This window comes from Balearica regulorum, chromosome 9, assembly GCF_011004875.1.
Source record: "Balearica regulorum gibbericeps isolate bBalReg1 chromosome 9, bBalReg1.pri, whole genome shotgun sequence".
In the NCBI taxonomy this organism is placed as follows: Eukaryota; Metazoa; Chordata; class Aves; order Gruiformes; family Gruidae; genus Balearica; species Balearica regulorum.
Genome location: NC_046192.1, coordinates 15,720,834 through 15,739,481, shown reverse-complemented (window position 1 = coordinate 15,739,481; position 18,648 = coordinate 15,720,834). Strand labels below are relative to the sequence as shown.

At 45.0% G+C, this 18,648-nt stretch overlaps 1 protein-coding gene across 4 annotated transcripts in view; it reads right to left on the bottom strand.

The window, feature by feature from the left end:
• Window positions 1–323: 323 nt before the first annotated feature.
• The window catches only part of FGF12 (fibroblast growth factor 12), a 226,880-nt gene continuing 208,555 nt past the window's right edge, over window positions 324–18,648 (bottom strand). For all 4 annotated transcript variants that reach the window (XM_075761237.1, XM_075761238.1, XM_075761240.1 and 1 more), the window contains 2 exons: window positions 9,269–9,467; window positions 324–784 (listed from right to left, as the gene is read on the bottom strand). In XM_075761237.1, coding sequence (XP_075617352.1) covers window positions 666–784; window positions 9,269–9,467 — 318 coding nt within the window. In that variant the 3' untranslated portion in view covers window positions 324–665. The remainder of the gene's footprint in view (window positions 785–9,268; window positions 9,468–18,648) is intronic.

The window sequence follows — 18,648 nt, the reverse complement described above, 5'->3', positions numbered from 1 at the left end:
ATGGAAAAAGCTGAATACAGAGTAGCTAGTTTGTTGCCCATAACTGTCAGACTCCTAATTCGGACAGGCCATATTTTATTGATAGCAGAGCAAACACAGTCATAATCCATCCCTACCTTTCCTGCTTTGTGAAAAATCCCATCCATCCCCAGGGAAGCCAGGATGGAAGAAACAGTGGTGTGAACGTGAGGTGAAAGTATAAGACAGAAAGCACAGTCCCAGGCTGTGTTTCCCACGTGTTTCTCGCACATCATATGCTAAGTTCAATTTTCCAAAAGCTTTGTTTTATTTTTAAAGGTAACATCTTTATTATTATTATAATATTTATTATTTGTTATTATTATTATTATGCAGAGATGAGAATTTTTTTTTCCCCCTTTGATCACAGAGCAAACAGTTTGCTTTTGAAAATGTTAATGGAGTCCTGATTTAAAACATTTTTTTCTTCACTTTTTTTGTTGTTTTTGTTTTTTAAAACGTTGCAACAGGCAGGATCTGGGGTTCGATTTCTTCGTCCTACACAAAGAAAGATTCCGGAGTTCGGACTCCTAGCCACTACCGGTAGGTCCTGCCTTGCTCAGTTGTCGTCTCAGTGTGGTTTCGCCAGGTGGGGTGGGTAGGTGGGTGGGAGGGGAGGAGTTGGAAGAAGGGAGGGTATTTGTCAGCTATGTCGAGTCTTGGTTAACAACTTTGCCTCCATTCATGGTTGGTGTCCCTGAACTTTTTCTTGAGCGTCCTTGTTTTTCTCCAATTTCATGCAGCGATGGCTCTCTGTACATGCACACTGCAAACAGAAAAGACACCCGTTAACAGCCGTGAAGTCACAGACATTAGTGACTATAATGAATTATTTCTTTGTATATGAGGCTGAAATTCCAGCCCCAATGCAAACACACCCCCACTCACAGAAACCTCAGTGACCCAGCAACAGATCCTGTTACCAAGCAGGATCGGTTACCTGCCCCTGCTGCCAGTCAGATCCTCCTTCTGTCTCTGGATCCTTCCAAAGACACAGACAGAAACAGGGAATGTCACACAGATAAATTTTTCTAGGCTTTCTGTGTTTTTTCATGTTATATTCATACATATAAAACACACCGTGTATTGTCTTGAGATGCTGATTATCATCTAATAATAGGTCCAAGAATTACCTGGTCCTCAGTCCTTAACCTCCAACAAGAAGCCCTTGAGAATCTTCAATCAAAACTATGCTTGTATCTGAGCCATCCAAGCCTTCTGGGTGTGAAGCTCTGGATCTGGAAGTGGTGACTCAAGCCCATTTGGCTCCTTTGGCCAAGAGGTGAGGTCTGCTCTCAGCACTTCTTAGTTTTTCCCCTCTAAATCAAGACAGCCAGCCAAGTCCAAAGCTGTGAGCTGACACATGGGGATGAGTTCAGTGACAGTAAGCCAGGAGTCATCTCAGCTCTGTGTCACCTAGCAGCACCTGAGAACGGGGTGGATGGAGGGCATCTTCTCTCCAGACCCTGGCTAAGCAATGTGTGCCCTGTAAAAATGTACCTGCTGGAGCCCAGACAGCCTGGGAAGGCGGCATCTGCCCAAGACATGGCACATCCCCATGTCCTGTGCAGCATAAAGCATTTATCTAACTCACCAGGTGGACTAAGTCCTCATGGCTGTCCTCGTGCCGTGTGAGGTGTGCCAGAGCAGGGGCACACGCTGAGCGGCTCAGCGTCTCACACCAAAGGGAACATTTCTGATGAGCTCATTGCAAATGTGGTGGGGTGTAGATGTGATTGAAATAGTGAGGCATCTCAAGGGCAGGCACATTGAAGTTGAGAACGTGAAGTAGGTCCAGACTGCAAATGTCACGCCCGGATCTTTGTAAAAGTTAGGATAGAAAGAAACGATTGTGTACTGCTTCATTTTGTAAAGCCATCACGTCACAAACAACAGCATAGAACTCAAACACAGGGGATAGAGCCCATCAGGTTTTGGTTCCAGGTAATCAACAAGAACAAAATTTCAAAATTTATCTGATGAAAGAAAAAAAAAATACCCCATATATAAAAAGGCAATGTAAGCGCTTATATTTATAACCTCCCCTGATTTGCAAATAAATCCTGGCAATTAGAGGCAGGCTGCAAATGATATTATTGCTCTGCATTTTACTCCTAGCTAGATAAACAGTTATAGCAGTGTGCAACAATACGGGACAGAGATAAAGTGCAGTCAACTGTGTATTAATAGGACGGATATTGCATTGAATATATCAGCAGTGAAAAAATATTACTTTTCCCATAGAGCATTTTTCATGCAAGGCTTTCAAAGCAGTTTAAACACACACACTAGCTGGGCCTCCCAGCGTGGCTGCAAGGCAGGTACCAATCTGCAAACTGTTACTGCTACTGGAGCCATTTTTTGATGACAATGAGAAAAAAAGAGAAAATGAATGACTTGTCCCATGGGTCTGGGCCAGGATGAGCAATGCCAGGACTGCCCGTCAGCTGCCCAGACTATCGGTGCTGTCTGAATGGTGCAGACAAAGCGTGTAGCAAGGAGGTAACAGAAGAAAAAGGGATCCCACATCCCCTTTCGGCTGCTGAGCAGCACCTCATACCTTGGTGAGTGTCACTCACCAACCTGGTGACAGTGAATTTGCCTGCTGTGGAGAAGCACCTCGAAAAAGCGTGAATAACTATGAAAAGGTTAACGCCTGAGAAACACCTGTGCCCTTGTGATTTCTTAGCCTGAGCTGCAGAGCCTTTTGATGACACTGAAGACGCACATCGCTTCTGTGACTGACCTTATTCTCTGACGTGGTGTTTGCCCAGCAGAGTTGGGTATTTGTGCCAGTTCTTCCCCAGTGCCCCTGGCATCCCATATACAAAATTCTGCCTCAAGTGCAGTGTCATCTTCACCTTGACCTCTCTGGTCCCAGGCTGGAGCTGTGAAGCGACCTCCATGAGCTCTTCCCCCAGGCAGCTGCACATACTAAGCTCATCTCAACCTGCATCGACCCCCAACACCCCATTGGGCTGGGCCAGATGCTTAACCACAAGGGCTGAGCCTGAGCAAAGCCCGCAGCAGCAGCACCATGACACGTTGCCTTTCCTCAGCTCCCTGCCTCTCGCTATGGCCTTTGGGCAAAAATGTTGAGCTGCTAACAAGGCCCACAGAGTAATGAATATAAATCAGGCTACAGAAGTAAACAACATTCGCAGCAAAAAATCAAGGAAACCCTGTACCTAGCAAGCAAATAGGGCAGGAATTATAAGTTCATCTTCCCGTCTAGTGCACGATACAAGTACTGACGTGGAGCATGGCTGGAGGCTGCTCACATTGTGCATTTCAGACAGAACTGTCAAAGCTTCTGTACTAGACAGGTTGTGCCAACAGACCATGCCAGAAAATCTGTAGCAGCATAGGACAAGCGTATTTCAGTATTTAGATACACCTACAGCAACAGCGTACACAGTATTTATATGGCATCACGCACAAGATAATGCCTGGATATTCCCCTGCATGAAAGACTTGTGCGCGTGTGCTGAGCTATGGCCATCGCTCAGCGGCGGCTGCAAACCCGCGTGCACCGTGACACGCAGGTGTGTGTGCAGACACACGCACGGTCCTTTTAAGGACAGCGTGACATGTTGTGCAACACAGGCTCTTGGACTGCAGTTTGTTACTCCTTGTACTGAGGAAGCTTGAGCGTGACTCATGCGCGGAGATGTTAGTCATGGACCGGGGAGGGCGGGTGTTTGCAAATGGACTGTTGTGAGCGCTCAGATCTTCCCAGCTTTAAAGTACATCTTTGTGGTTCAGGACTAGAACCAGCCACTGGCAGGTGTGTTTGGGGTCCCTATGTGTGTATGTGTGTGGGTGTAGGGGAAGATATACTGTCCCTGTCACCTGCATCAAGGTAAACTAGCAGCAGGGTGACAGTTGGCATGCCCAGACGCTTGGGGCGTCTGTTGGTGCACACAGCACAAGGCAGCGTTGGAAGGATGAGCAATTTGGCTAGAACAAGAGTCCCCTCCTTGCTTTGCCTTGCTTCTCCCACCCACCCACACCCACACACCAAGCCAAATACAGCCCTTAATGTCTGAAAACCAAGCTAATGCTTTGGAGCTTCAATCAGATAATCAGCTCCTATGTCCCAGATTCTAATCAACACATCCATATTCATGCTTTAATTGGAAAGCGCCGTTAGCTTGATCTGCGGAAGATCCACAGGCATAAATGGAAGGTGGTGAGCAGCAGTGGAGCCGTGCCCACAGCCGGTTCTTGCGGCTTTTGATTCTCTGCTTCCCCACTAACCAGCAGTGCCTGCTGTTCTCATGCACACGAAAACAATTTTGCATAAAGAAACAACTCACAAATTAGGCAGGAAGGAGACTGGGGTTACAAGCAAGGGAAAGAGGGTGGCAGGCAGCATCCTTCCCCAAAAGTGAAGGCATAGCACTGGCACACCACCCACACAGTGAAACCAAAATCGCCCTGTGCAGCTTCCCTGGGCATCAGGGACTGGCTGAGTTAGGGAAGCATGCACCGTTTTGTGTCCTGATCCTAGCATTTCTCACTTGACATCGCTGCCAGTTAAGGAGATGCAATGAACTCCATTTCCTTTCTCTAGAATACAGGGAAAAGCTTAATAAAGGACCTCAGATATATCCTATCCACTCAGCTTCACTCCTGCCTTTCCCTGCCCCAAACCCTAGTGAGTTAGGAGGAACCAAACATTTTCCAAGTTGCTGTTTAGCACGTAGTTAGCCCTGCAGGATCACAACGTGCCCCGATGGCAGCCTGGACCGGTGTCTGGGCAGGGCTGGGCACACAGCAGGCAACCCGGGAGACGGGCTCGGTCCCTTGACGGATGCCACAGGTCCGGGTGTCGGTATCTGCAGTAGTGGCTGCATTAGCTAATGCTTCAGTGGAGAGAATTAATTGTCTGAGCAGCAGCTAGGGGCAGGAGGGAGCAAGTGATTACGCACCCTCATTTTCTGCCTCTAATTACTGTGTTCTAAACTCGGTCCCAGCTGATGCATTTCAGAGGCATTTGAGCTCGCCGTCTATCTGGCGGCTAAATGTGCAGGATGCTGCCAGATGGAATCACAGTTTGTTCAGGTAAGAGACACAGCATAGGATGACAAAAAGCCAAGCAAAAGTACGGTTAAAATACATTGCATTTCCCATCTGATAAGATGATTAGGAGTTTGATAGATGACCAAGTGAGTTAGTGTGGGATTGAAAACATACCAAAGTCTGCCCACTTGAAAGACAGACCCAAAAGATGAGCTGTGTTAACAAAGACTAATAAAGAGTGTGAAGTTTGTTGGGGTTTTTTTTTCTTAAAGAACACTTTTTAGGCTGTTTTGTGGATTAAGGTGACACTTTTGAAGCATTTTTACTAGGCCTACCACATCTTCCTACTCAACCGTGTCTTGTACTTCTTTGCAACATCTGAGGACTCCGCTTTAACAAAACTGGGATGTTGCATTCCTGGGAAAACACGCTGGGAAAGATCTGGCTGCTGTTCCTTGTGCACCGATGTTCACCAGTAGTAGCAGATGCATCAGACTAGTCGTTAACAGGTCACCTTCATATCTGAGACATGTTCATGTCACAAGGGCGGAAGCACCATGAGTTTGGAGTTAGGGGCAGCTCTGCTGACTCAGATGGAGGAAGTTGTCTTCTGCTTTCGGTGGCCAGATTTGCCACCCCAAATGCATTCTGGCTTGGGCCAGCTGAGAGATGAAATGTAGCTCTTTTGGAAGAGCAATCTGGAAATGGTGTCTTCAAGGAGAAGGAAATATAAATAACAGAGCATATCCACAATAAGCATCTGATAAAATTCTCAAGTGACTGGAAAAGTCTCCTGTTGTTTGAGATGGGTTTGGATATTTCAAAGAACAAGAGGCACCATGGATGGTAGTGTTTGTCCAGCACTAATCACTACAGACACTTCAAGAGACTGAAATTGCTTTAAAAGATTGCTTGGTGACAATTATGCTCAAGCTAATTTCTTATGTAGTCTGGTTCAATCTATATGTCTGCGCTTGAAGGGCTCATTTAGCTTGAATGATCAGTGATCAGAAATAAAAATATCAAAAGGAATGTGTTGCGTATGTGTGTTTTTAATGAAAACTGGCACCACACAGTACATTAGCTGCTGCCTGCCAGGCTGTTTGCCTCGGCTTTGCCTGTGCACAGATGGGAGAGGAACTTAACATTTCCCCTGCTATTACTTAGTAAGTTTTTTGTGCTTTTATATTGATTAAGCTTAATGCGATTTCCAAAAACAAACAAATCCTATCTACACTAAACCAAAAACACCCTCCTACCAACCAAACCCCAAAACTTTTCCAAATGGTATCTAGTGACTTTCACACAGAACACCTCCAGCGTCCGGGCAATCTACAGGAGTCAAAACACTCTGTGGGAATAGCACAGCATAAAGCTGTAGCTGCTAAAAGCCATAGAGAACACACATGCATACACAGATACCACTGTATATATATGCACATGTACATATATGTTGTCCTTAGAAATTATCTGGGAGGATATTTCATATTTATTTATTAGTTTACTGCCCATTTGCAACTCCAAGGAGAGGACTTCTGAATTCAGAAAGCAGTATGAACGAACAGGAGTCAAATGAGTTCCGGGAGCAATCTGGGCTTTTTTGAGTTGCCTTTCCCTGCGAACGCTCTCTTCACTAAGCTGCTGCATAATTTTTCTGCACATGGCAAACAACTGGGAAGTTTCATCTCCGAGATAATTGCCATTGAAGTGGTGGGTGAAGTGATTCCTAGCAATGTACGTAACACCTCTCCTTCCCAGAGGACCAGATTCCTCCTTGCATACGTTACTGTGTCAGCCGTCATGTGGCAAGGCAAATGCTGGTGGTGGTACTGGAGCAAAAGGAAACCTGTGTGCATTAATGCAGACGGAAGCTGCAAAGTACTGGCCCGAATAAGCAGCAAAGCCCGCACCCTGGGGCACACCACAGCATTTAGCAGAAGGGACGTGCAAATATAGCAGGGGAGTGCTTTGAATACTTCCTTAGAGTCATGACAAAGAGAAAGAAGCTGTTAAAACAGGGAAGGAATTGCCCCTTCTCTATAACACCTCTGCTTGCAAGCTCTGCTCGCGGAGACTTTGATGGATGCAGCACAGAGAAGTCATGTGGAGCTGAGCGCATTTTACTCCAACCCTCCCCACAAGCCTCTGCTATCCCACAACGAATCTTCGGCTTGGGCACAGAGTCCTCCGTCTGGAGTCACAGTCCCAGACAGCTGAATGCTTTGGGAAGCTGACACGTGCCTTGGCTTGGGAGACTGCCAGCTCTTTGATGCAGCAGCGCTCACAGAGGCTGACTGCAAAGCATGTGGAGGAGGGAAGGGGTGGAGGAGCCCTTAATTTGGCTGCCAACTTCCAAAGCGCTCGCTCGCTCGGGAGGTTATGTGACAGCTGTGATTGAAGCAAGCGTGGGAGTATGCAACTGCAGGAAAGGGAAGCTCTCGGGATGGGCTGGGTTTTTCGAAATGAAAGCCAGAGCGGCATTTGCTGCAGTGAGAACTCCGCTGTGGGTCAGGCACCTCTATTAAGGCAAGGCTTTCCATGAGGAGAGCCACAGGAATGGCCTAGTTTAATGCACGCAGAAGACAACTATTGAGCCATTCAGCAGACGCCACGCACGTTACATCAAAAAAGAAGCTTGGATTCAAAGGAACCCACTGATCAGTGCCAACACCCAGCCAGGCAGCAAAGAAATACCAGAAGGAGCTGGAAACCCAGCTGTGAAATCTAGCACTTGCAAAAGACTCTCCTCCCAGCCAAGGCAGGAGAGGAGGAGACAGAAGAGAAGCTGGTGACCGACCCCATGCCTGAAGCAGGCCCTGTTCCTTAGCAAAACTCAATGAGAGTTTAGGGCGCCGATCCCACTAATGCCTCAGATAAACAAGAAAAAGCTCCCAGTTGCAAAAAAGCTGTTGAAAACAAGCATAGGACAAGAGGCTCCAGGCTATTCTCTGCTCTTCCAACATCCCCATCTCCTGTGCAAAGGCCAGAAATAGTTTGAGAATACTGAGTTTAATTTCTCTCATCGTGCTTTGTTTCAGTGGTCCAACAGATGATTTCAGTCTATCTTCCTGAACTGGCCTTTCACTCATGCACACACCCCCCACACACACACTTGTCTACCCCTGCACCTTAGCTGGGAAGCTGTTAAAATACCTATTAGTGCATGGACTTAGCTGTAGCCTCCACCACTTGTGAGTGTTACCTGTTGGGAAAGCATCAGTTCATTCCTTCTCTCCACGTGTCCAGCCCTGCGCCCGCAGCCAACATGGGGGTAGCGAGAGGGGGCACAGAGCCATACGGCCAGCCCCAGGCTGCTGCGTCCCTGAGGTGGCCACTGGCAGGTCTGAGATGGGGTCAGAAAGGTGTACCTAGTTTGGGGATCGAAAAGTAGTGCTTTTTCCAAGCAACAGAAAGAAAGAGGTCTCCTTGTTTCCAGAATGAAGTTAGTACCTGTTAAGTACTAGGCTCATCACACTACATCTCTCCATTTATCAGGGACCAGCCCATAAAAAGCAAAATGACCTGGCACGAGCCTGGGGCACACTTCAGTAGTGTACAGCCAGCAGCAGGAGGGCAAAACTTCAGCTCCATGACTTTCACCGAAGCCTCACGCTGCAATGAAAACATACGGCGTGGCAGCATCTCATCTAACTTTGGACATCTATGATAAGGTTTCTCTACCCCCCCAGTGACTATGTCCTTACATATGAGAAAAAACAGATTTAAGTCATATTAGGGTAGACATATAAAGTACACCCACAGCTGTACTGGTAGGACCCATTTCTCTTCTGTTACTGTAAAGTCAAAATCTAAAATCAGGTGAAACAAATCCTATCTCTACTGACTCTACATGGGACTGGAAACCCACTGAATGGTGTTGGGAGAATCCTCACAGAGAACCCGTTACGGTCACTTTTGAACCGCTGACCACTCGAGGGCTGCTTTCCTTTCCCAGTAACTTCCCATGCTACTGGGCTTTTAAATTCATCCTTTAGCACCCCAAAGCTGCGAAACCCTTTGGGACGATGTGCAAAGTTTATTATGTGGGAAAAAAAGCAGATGAAATGCTAACAGTGCAGCCCAGCACCTTTCTGAAATTGTACAAACATTGTCCTTCATTTCTGGTCTTGCAACCCAGCACCCACATCCAGGAAGCCCCAAATCTGCAGAAGGAAACTCACCCTCCCCATACCCCACCAATGGAGGGAGCAGGCAGATTCCATACCTTCAATGGGTTTGGGTACAAAATGTGATGAGGGTTTGGTTTTTTTCACTCGGTTTCCCTTCATAATTTGACCTTCTTTATTGAGTCCCAAGAACCACGCTCGTCCGGATTCTTGCTGCCGGTACAGCGTAGAAGAATAAATAACGTAGTAATTTTCAAAGACAGATTCCTTAAATTTGCACTCTGGTGTGAAAACATCCTGCAGTGAAAGAGAGAGAGAGAAGAAAAAGCAGTGGAAGGAATTAATCACTGATCTCCTAAATTAGGCATCACTGAGTGATACACGACGGTCACGCATTGCAGTTAGTTTAACAATAGAAAACAACAGGCATCAGCAATACCAGCTCCCAGCAATAACACACATCTAGAAAACTCCCCACTGAAAGGGGGGGCTCTCCTTCCCCGGCAGAGCTTTGGTTTGCAAAGCAGTCTATAGTGAACGGGCATGAAAAATATGCAGGAAAACTCAGGAATTTGCCAGGATTTAGACTGAAATACTAAGCAAAATAAAAAAGAGAGTTGTAAAGCAGAGAAAGCCTGATGCTGCTCATCTGGTGCTCCCAATGCCTTCCCCTGGCTTTGTTCTTGCCTTGCCTGTGCTGGGCAAGAAACGCGCAATGGTTGTTGTCTAAAACATTGAATTCTTAAGGGCAACAGGTGGTTTATTAAGTGGACTCAGAGAAATGGGAGTACAAAAGCAAGCAAACAATTTATTTATTTTCAAAAGCAACAGGAGGAAATGCTGGCACAAAGCCTGGAAGTCTTTCACTAAAGAGAAAGAAGTAATTTTAAAGGTTTCTGACACAAGTATTTCTTCAGATACCAAGAACTGGTCCCACCCCTGCCCAGGAAAAGAGGACACATGGCCCTGTGCGAGACATCCCCTGAGCCTGTGCCGGCTGCGGGGGTGGCTGTGCCTTTGCCACTTGTGTGGCTTTGCAGAAGGTCTCAAGGAGGAAACTGCGCTCAGCTATGCACCAAAACTTATCATGTCCCTGTAACTTTTCAAGATTTTAACAACAGGGAAATACTAAACTTCTTTTAAAAGGGTGCGCTGGCCACGGGACTCTGGCAGTGGGCTCCCAAACCTTCACTGAGCCAGCTGTGGTTGTTGGTGGGTTGGCTTTTTTCCCCAGATACTGGTTTTGAGCAGAAGATTCATCCTGGCCAAAGAAATTCTCCCGCTGGGTTTCTTAAAGCTATGACATTCTTGCAAAAAAAAGCTCAAGCCACAATGAATATGCATTTTCTGAAGAAAAACTGTTTTAACAACAAAATCCCTTCTTGTAGGACCCAGACAAGGTATCTCAGCCCTGCGAGTGAAGGCAGGTGTTGCTACAGGCGAGCGATGCTCTCTCCCAAGCCCTTGCCACTCAGAAGTCTTTGTGAGCTTCTCCAACCTTGCTAATGGAAAACCCATGACCAACATTTGAGCAAGGCGTCTGGAGTAATGCCATATATTTACTGCAGACCTCATTTAAGAGCAAACATTTTGAACATTCAGCAACACTCAGGTATGTGTTCCCAAGCGCTTTGGGGGTTATATAAAGCGTTGCTGGTCTGACAATAAATCCAGCACGCAACAGACCTACGGAGCCAGGCAGGCTTGAAGCCACAGAAGATAAAGCACAGCAGAAAGCGCGGAACTGTGCTGCACACATGAAGTTTGCATCAATCATTAGCACCACACAGATAAAAACACTGTCAGCCTAACGGGTCATTTTGCCCTCTCTGAGGGAGTCTTCCTTGCTGGAGAAATAAATATTTTAAGAAGAGAGTGAAACAAGTTAAGAGAGATCTAGATGACTTAGAGCACTATAAAACAGTGTTTGAAGTAGCTTCCCAGAAGATCAGTGTTTAAGCGCTCCTTAAATCTGCTCTTTATCTCCAGGCTTTGTCTTGCCTGGGAAGAGGCAGCTCACCCTGGAGCCCGGCGGTTTGCAGCGCCTGCCTGTGACCGGCTGCCTCGGGGGTTCTCCTTGGCATCAGGCCCAGCCAGGCAGCAAGCCCTGCCATGGAGAGCATCTCTAAAACCAAACTGGACAACTCAATCCTTTTTCCCATGCCTTTGTTACCCCATCAATAAAAACTTATCAAGAAAATTCCCTTTAGGGAGACTGAAAAGTTGGTAGGCTGTGAAGGATAGCTAACTACTTGACCAAAACATGGAATTTACTGTGCCTGAGATACCTGGATTTTCAACATCTGTTTTAATTTCAGTGTGGAACAAAGGCTATTTTTTATTTTCAGTGAAGAAAGATGAAAGCTAATGCATTTTGAAAATGTTGTTTCAGAAAGAAAAAAAAAATAGATTTTATTTAAAAGTTATTGAAAATCAAGTTTTCAGATAAATGTCTATTTTAAAATTACTGCAGTATGGTATTTTATGACATGCAGAAGTAGTTCATAAAAGCAGATGCTGTATTGTATGTACACTTGTACCAATAAACCAGCAAAATTATTATTTTATTTTAAAGCAAAGGTATATAAAGTCATCCACCTAATGAAGATTTAAGAAAAATAAAGAAAAAAAAGTGATTTCCTTTAAATGTTTAAACTCCCTCAGAAGCAAACAAAACTGTCCCATTGGTTTTGTGAGTTGGCTGGTTGATTCTTCATCCCCCACAATTCAGTTGAAATAGCACTTCAGGACACTAACCACAGCAACACCACCAAGAAACATCCCAGCTCTGTCCATTCGGCAGTTTAAAAAAACAACAGATTTGACAGCTAAGTTCTAGTTAAATAATGCTATTTTTATTCATTATTATCATCCTTCTTATGTATCCGCAACAGCAAGCGTCCCACTGTGCCATGTAGAGACAAATGCACACTAGGACGCAATTCATCCTACCACCACACTGACGTGCCGCAGGGTCTTCACAGGTTTGAGCACCAGAAATCTTCGGTGCAGGCACTACCACGTGCAGACGTGACACAAAGAGCAAGCAGACAGAGAAGGAAAAACCAGTTGACCACAAGGGAGATGGCACAGACAAAGAAGACGTGGGCCACTCTCCCAAGCATCGCCTGGGGATATTCAGAGTGTCCTCTAAATCTATTTAACATGCAAACCCTTATGTTTTTCTTCATTGATATCTTCTTGAGAAGAGCTGGGAGGAAAGAGGAAAATGCAGGTGAGCTTAACAGGTTTCACACTACTAAAGCAGTTCTTGGTGGCCAGTGCTGCACAGACTGAAATCTGAGATAACTGAAGGTATTTTTGGAAAATCACCGATCTATTGGCCAGACCTCTGGGGTACGCAAGCTCCTTTCTTTGTTTTGCTTTTTTAAGATGAATTCAGTGTTGATGAAATGTGCTTGATGGGCAGCCCTGGAGTCCAATACTTTCTCTTCATCCCACACAGTGGGTAAAATAGCACAGGGATCCTCAGGCTGTGTCCCCCATGTGCTTCTGATGGGATGTAAGGACATCCTCCTCCAGAGGTAATGGTATGGTAAGTCCTGGGGTCCAGAGCACCCACTTCACTCTCTCATTTGGTATAGGGACCTTTTGAAATAGACTTATAACGAACCTCACTCAATTATTTTCCCAACTATCTCCTTGACAGAAAGAGCATGACCAGGTACGAGACAGATAGCTTCATCTTTTAATCACCAGTCTTTTTTCAGTCTTTAATCAAAGAAATAAATCGTGACTTTATTTTCTGTACAAACTCCACAGAGCTCCCAGTCCCCTGTTGTCACTGTCATGAATTCAGCTCACTCAGTAAACCCACCAGTTCTCCTCATTAAAAAGTATGCTTGTGATTTGGAGGGAAAAAAAAAAAAAGGAAATTTGTCTGGTTTTATCTTCATGTGAAATATGTGTCTTTGAATTATTTTTGCATACAAAGTAAATAAATACATTTATTTGTATACTATTTGGAGAGTTAGAGCCTGAGGCATTTTGTTAAATGTCTATAGATATTACTGAAAGTGGTTTGAAAAAGTAGATTTTTTTTTTTAATTGTTAAACTAAAAACCTGCATGAAATATTTGTAAAGAAATGATAGTAATTTACATGCAAAATGATTAGCATCTGCCTGCAACTTGTTTTCTGTATCTCAATCCCATCCCTTGAACAAAAGGCAATTTGAGTAAGAAGAGTAATTAGATTTGCTTTGAAAAACAACCATAGGTCTGGTTTGTGCTAACTCTAATTTTATTGGAAATTGCAGAGTCTCGAAAAAAATAAAATGGTAGCTATCAGACAAAAACTTAGGGAGACCCCATTCAATGACACTTGGGATCAAAGAAGGGAGCTAAGCAGATGCAACTGCCATTTGGGGGGTATTCAGTGTGTCAGACCTGCTCAGGGAGGGTATAAGGGACCATGGATTGCCACAGAAGCTATTTCTGTTTTGGAAAAACAAGATGTTTCATTTATGCTTGATCCCAGTAGTGTCTCCTGCCATCTGTAGATGGAAATGTGGATGGGATTTCCAGGTACAAGCCAATCTCTGTATCACTTGGGTCAGTCTGGTCCTTCAGGAAGGTGCTGGGAATGTCTGGCCCCATCTGCCCCCCTGCCCCTGCAGCACAGGCTGGGGGTGATTTGTGAGAGGACAGATTTTTTTTCTAGTCTACCTCAGCTTTCACCTGCCCTGGTCCAGTAAATCTAACCCAGCCTCTTGGTCCTGAATATAGAAAGTTTGATTGGACCCTCCTTTGCACTTCTGTAAAGCTGGAGAAGCTCCACAGTCATCAGTGAAGAAGCACTGCTGTCAAACCCGTGGACGTAAGGCTGCAGGGTATTCAGGGAGTACCCTGCTATCCTTGGATGTCTCAGCTCCTTCACAAAATGCAGATCCAATGGTGTCACAGCCACGGTGCTGCTCCGAGCAAGACAGAGCAGCGGCAGCCTCTGCCGGTACCAGGCTGGGGGCATCGCTGCCACTGGCATTCTCAGCCAGGAGGTGCAAAGAAAGGGTCCCCCATAAGCAACAGCACAGTGCTCCTGCATACTGATCATGAGAGTGAGCAAATTGCTCTCTGGTTTGTTTAGACCAAGCTCTGACCGGGACAGAAGCCCCTGATGTCCCCAGGCCATGGCAGAAATGGTGACGGGTTTGTCTGTGCAATGCTCAGGCACAGGAAGGAAGCCAGAGGGAAGGCTGTCACTAGCTGTTGTACCCAAACCCAGCTGCTCACTCAGCGTCCCCCTGGACTGGATCACTTGTATTGCCTGCCATTTTCCTACAAACATTCTCAAAATTGCCAGATAAATAAAGATCTCCTTTTTTTTTTTTCTTTTTGAGATCTCCTTTTATTATAACCCAAAGGAGAATAGCAAATATACACATCCATACGCAAACCTAATGACTTAATAAATTTAGTCACTGAAACTAGCAGCAATAAAAGAAAAAGCCCATTCTGCAAGTAGTTTGTGCCATGGTTTAGGAAAGGGATGTTAATTATGAGTGTGGAGATATCTAACACACACACTCCCAGAGAAACAGTTTTCCTTTGTTTACAGCACTTATGGGTTTCTCTTTTATGTTCTGCACAATTACTGAGCCAGATCTTCAGATGGGTAAAAGCACTAAACTGTACCAAAGCCTATAGCATGGCAAGGCTTCCCTCCCAGAGAATCTGGCTCAGGATACTTACTGATGTTGGTGTTACTAGTTAGAGCTCATAAAACATATTAAGTAGGAATCATAAATATCATCACAGCTATCAGCAGTGGCATTTCACTGTGGTTGTGAAGGCAGACCATGGAACAAGCGGATCGTGTTCACTGTGTCTGTGTAAGTGCTGCTTCATCCCAGGGGAAAGCATTGCAGAAGAGCATCTGCTTTATGGTGCTCTTTACCCAGTAAAGCCCATTCCACATTCCTCACTGTCCTCAGTCAGAGCAGGGTTTAATCAACACCCCTCTGATGCCAACAGCACCGAGAAGTTCAGCATTGGTATCAATGTGCATAGACCTGTGTGATAAACAGAGACACTGGATTCTTGAAGACATTTAGGCTCCCAGATGAAATGCAAATGCCCAACTCCCATTTAAACCTGTGGAAGTTCAGAGACTAAACATGGCTTTGTAAGAATCTGTGACCACAGACCTCATACTATAACACTTGATCCTCGCATACTCTTACTCCAAGGACAGATTTTGAACCATGTAGGTCCTGTTCACAGGATAAGCCCTGTGCAGACCACAGCAGCATTCCCACAGGCAATGATGCATTGTGTACAGCCTGATCGAGTTCAGCGTCCTCCTGCCTCAGCGTAGCTTCTTCCATGACCTAGGGTTGTGTCTGTCTGGAAATGCTTTAAAAGAATCGAATCATAGCTGAGCTCTCTCTTGGCATGTGATCAAGAACCGCAAATGTGCATCCAAACTTTACATCTCATCACATCTTTGTCCAGATGGCAGGTGATATTCTACTGTTCACACTCCATTTTTCCTCCCCCTTCTAGCTCCATAAGAGATTGCTGACAAGTCTTCTCGGTGGCCTTTTAGAAGTAAGAGAGAGCAGATAGGCTTTAAAATAACAAGCTGCTACATGGGAGTGTACAGCCGGGCTGCAGAGCAGAGATTCACTTGATGAGACAATATGGTATCTGCAAGTATTCTGACTCTGCCTGGACCATCTGTGGGTTGGAGAGAGCACATTTTCAAATAAATCACCATCCATGCAGGTCTGGTCCCCAGCTCTGGGAGCTGAGAAGCAGCATTACCAAGCAGTCTAACTTACTGTCTCTGAAAAATGTAACTAGAGGGCTACCTGCCCTCACTTTTGTTGGAACTCTCTGTGCTCAAGGGACATAATTGTTCAGTTGGCTTCACTTTAAAACACCCAAGCCAGAGGTGGAGTGCAGGTCTGCTAAGTCTTGCAAGTTGACCCAATATTCCCAGACAAGCAAAAAAATCAAGTGCTGGATGAGCCTCTGTAATTATGCTGTGGATCTTTTATATGCGGACACAAGCTGTCCTAAAGAACCTTTTCCTGTTCAAGGACTGATTAAATTATCCGTGTCACCGCAGAGGAAGTTTGTGAATGCTAAAGACAAAGGTGTGATTGCAGCGTGGACGTGCTCAAGGTAACCCCGCAGCAGCAAGGACATCTGCCTGGGCACATAGCACAGTATTGACCAAAACCCACGGCAGGTTCTGCAGGACGTACCGAGCTCCATTCTGCCCTGGCTAACGGTTACCTAGATCAAAGCGACCTCGTGCAGATCCACACAAGCTACGGTCTCACATTTGCCTACAAAGCAGATGAAGCCAGTGAGTTTTGGGGATCCAAATTCAGACCTGTCCATCTCACCATACCTCCGTATTGTGTTCTTCTGCTGTCAGCTCTTGGCCTGTCCACCATGCAGTCACATTTTTACCAAGTACTTTATAAAAATGCCCAAATTCACTGCATTGGCCTTTGGCGAGCTGCTGATAGGAACACAGCTTTCAACTTAATGAGTGCTGACAAGAACACAACTCAGGATGACACTTCAAGCTGGGCTGCTCACTTCCATACCTCCCTGGAGAGGCGGGGTAGGCTGGGTTAAAGAACAGGCTCCAGGAGTAAGATTTGGGTACCAACAGCTGCACAGCTCTGTGCACAGTGTTATCCAGGGAAGGCTGCACATCAAGCAACTCACTGATGGGGCACACAGAGCAAGTGACATACTTTGTCCTTTGCTTTGTCACTTTTTCTTAATGATGGACCCTAAATTCAAGTTCATGGCTGGATGGAATAAATTTTCAGCCCTTCTTTTAAAAATATAAGGTATATTCAGATTTTCATTGATTGATTTTTATTTTTTTTTTAAATTTTGGATCTTATTTCAAGCTGGAATTTTAAAGCCTTTTAAAATTTGGAGCTGTTATGAACTGGAGTAGTGATCACAGCATAGCTCATTCACATGGCACTTGGCCGATCCAGTTCAGCATTACTCTTCTAAGAAAGCAATTGCTTCCTGCGAAGAGGGGTTTTCTGACAGCATTGTCTCTAGTATTGCATTCCTGGCAGCCTGGGGATCTGGTGAAACCCCAAGATAATTTCTAACCTAGGAATCCCAACTCATCCATTGTCTTCTCTACATTCTGTTTTCCTGACAAAGTGTCTGAAATTGGTAACAACGTTATCAACTCTGCTTACTCCAAAACAGTATCCAGAAATACATCTTTGCATTCAGGGACAATGATCACGAGACAAGATGGGACAAGATGAAGATATGTTAGTTGCATACAGGAAAAGCAGATTTCCTAAATTAGCATCGTACTGCCTCATCTGCTAAAGCCTGAAATAACTATGAAGAAAAATAATAATAACCCTAGAAACAAAACCAGATAGGATGCTTTGAACCTGTGGTCTCTCTATGGGGCCAGAGAGAGTTTCTTGGCATTGATTTGAGTCTGAACAATAAATTGATCTGTGGCCTTTGGTTACTTTTGCGATATTGCTATTTTTATTATGGTTGATAACAACAACAACAATGTATAAATGAAAATAATGATTATGCATTTATAAACATGACACTATTTTCTTCTGATAGTCAAAATAAACCTCTTAGCAGTCAATATTAGATTTATCATGCTCCTATTTCTATTAAAATTATCCCCAAAGGCTTGAACCAGAGTATGAATGCTTTGGGCATTTAATAAAAATGCCCTCACCATGACAGGAGAAGAAATTTTTTGTGCTGAGATCCTGAGCACTGAAAGACCAACCGACTTGCTGGGTGTTCTGTAAAACAAGAAGTGTAAGAGCTAGTAGAAAAATTCATCTCCCCTGGGTTTCAATTCAGTTTCTTTGGCAGAAGCCCTCTCTTTCTGATATAAATGAAATAATGCAATTATAACAGTGCCAGGGAGAAGGGGACTGCAAGCGAGTCCCAGTCCTTGTAAGGCAGATCTCCAGGACGGTGTTTTAGCACTCAGACAAAACCGTGCTTGTTCTTACCCAATGGTACGGAGCTGGGCATGGAGTGCAGGTCTGAGGAAAGAAAATGGCCTTAGACCAATTTTCTCTGAAGTTCATTTTTTAAAATAACACGTCGTGTGGGCAGAAGATAAGAGGAGTTGCCAAGGATCTCACCAGGCCTATTACAGCCATAAGCTGCTGATGTACTGAGATAGCCTCTTTGCTTTGACTCTTAAATTCAAACCGCAAGACTCAGTGGAAACACACCATCCCTGACACTCTTCCTATCTTTCTTAATGTTGGAAAGATCTCTCTTGTATTAAACCGATTTCAGAGCTGTCATGACCAGGGCTGGAAATTCAATTTCTTTGCTGCTAAAACTTCCATCCTGAAAATGAGTGGTGCTAGATTATTAGTATTTTGACAGCTTAGTGACAGGTTGGCTACAACTGGCCAATTAACAGCAAGCCCTGTGGTCTAAAGCATCCACTGAGGCTGGGTGAGCTG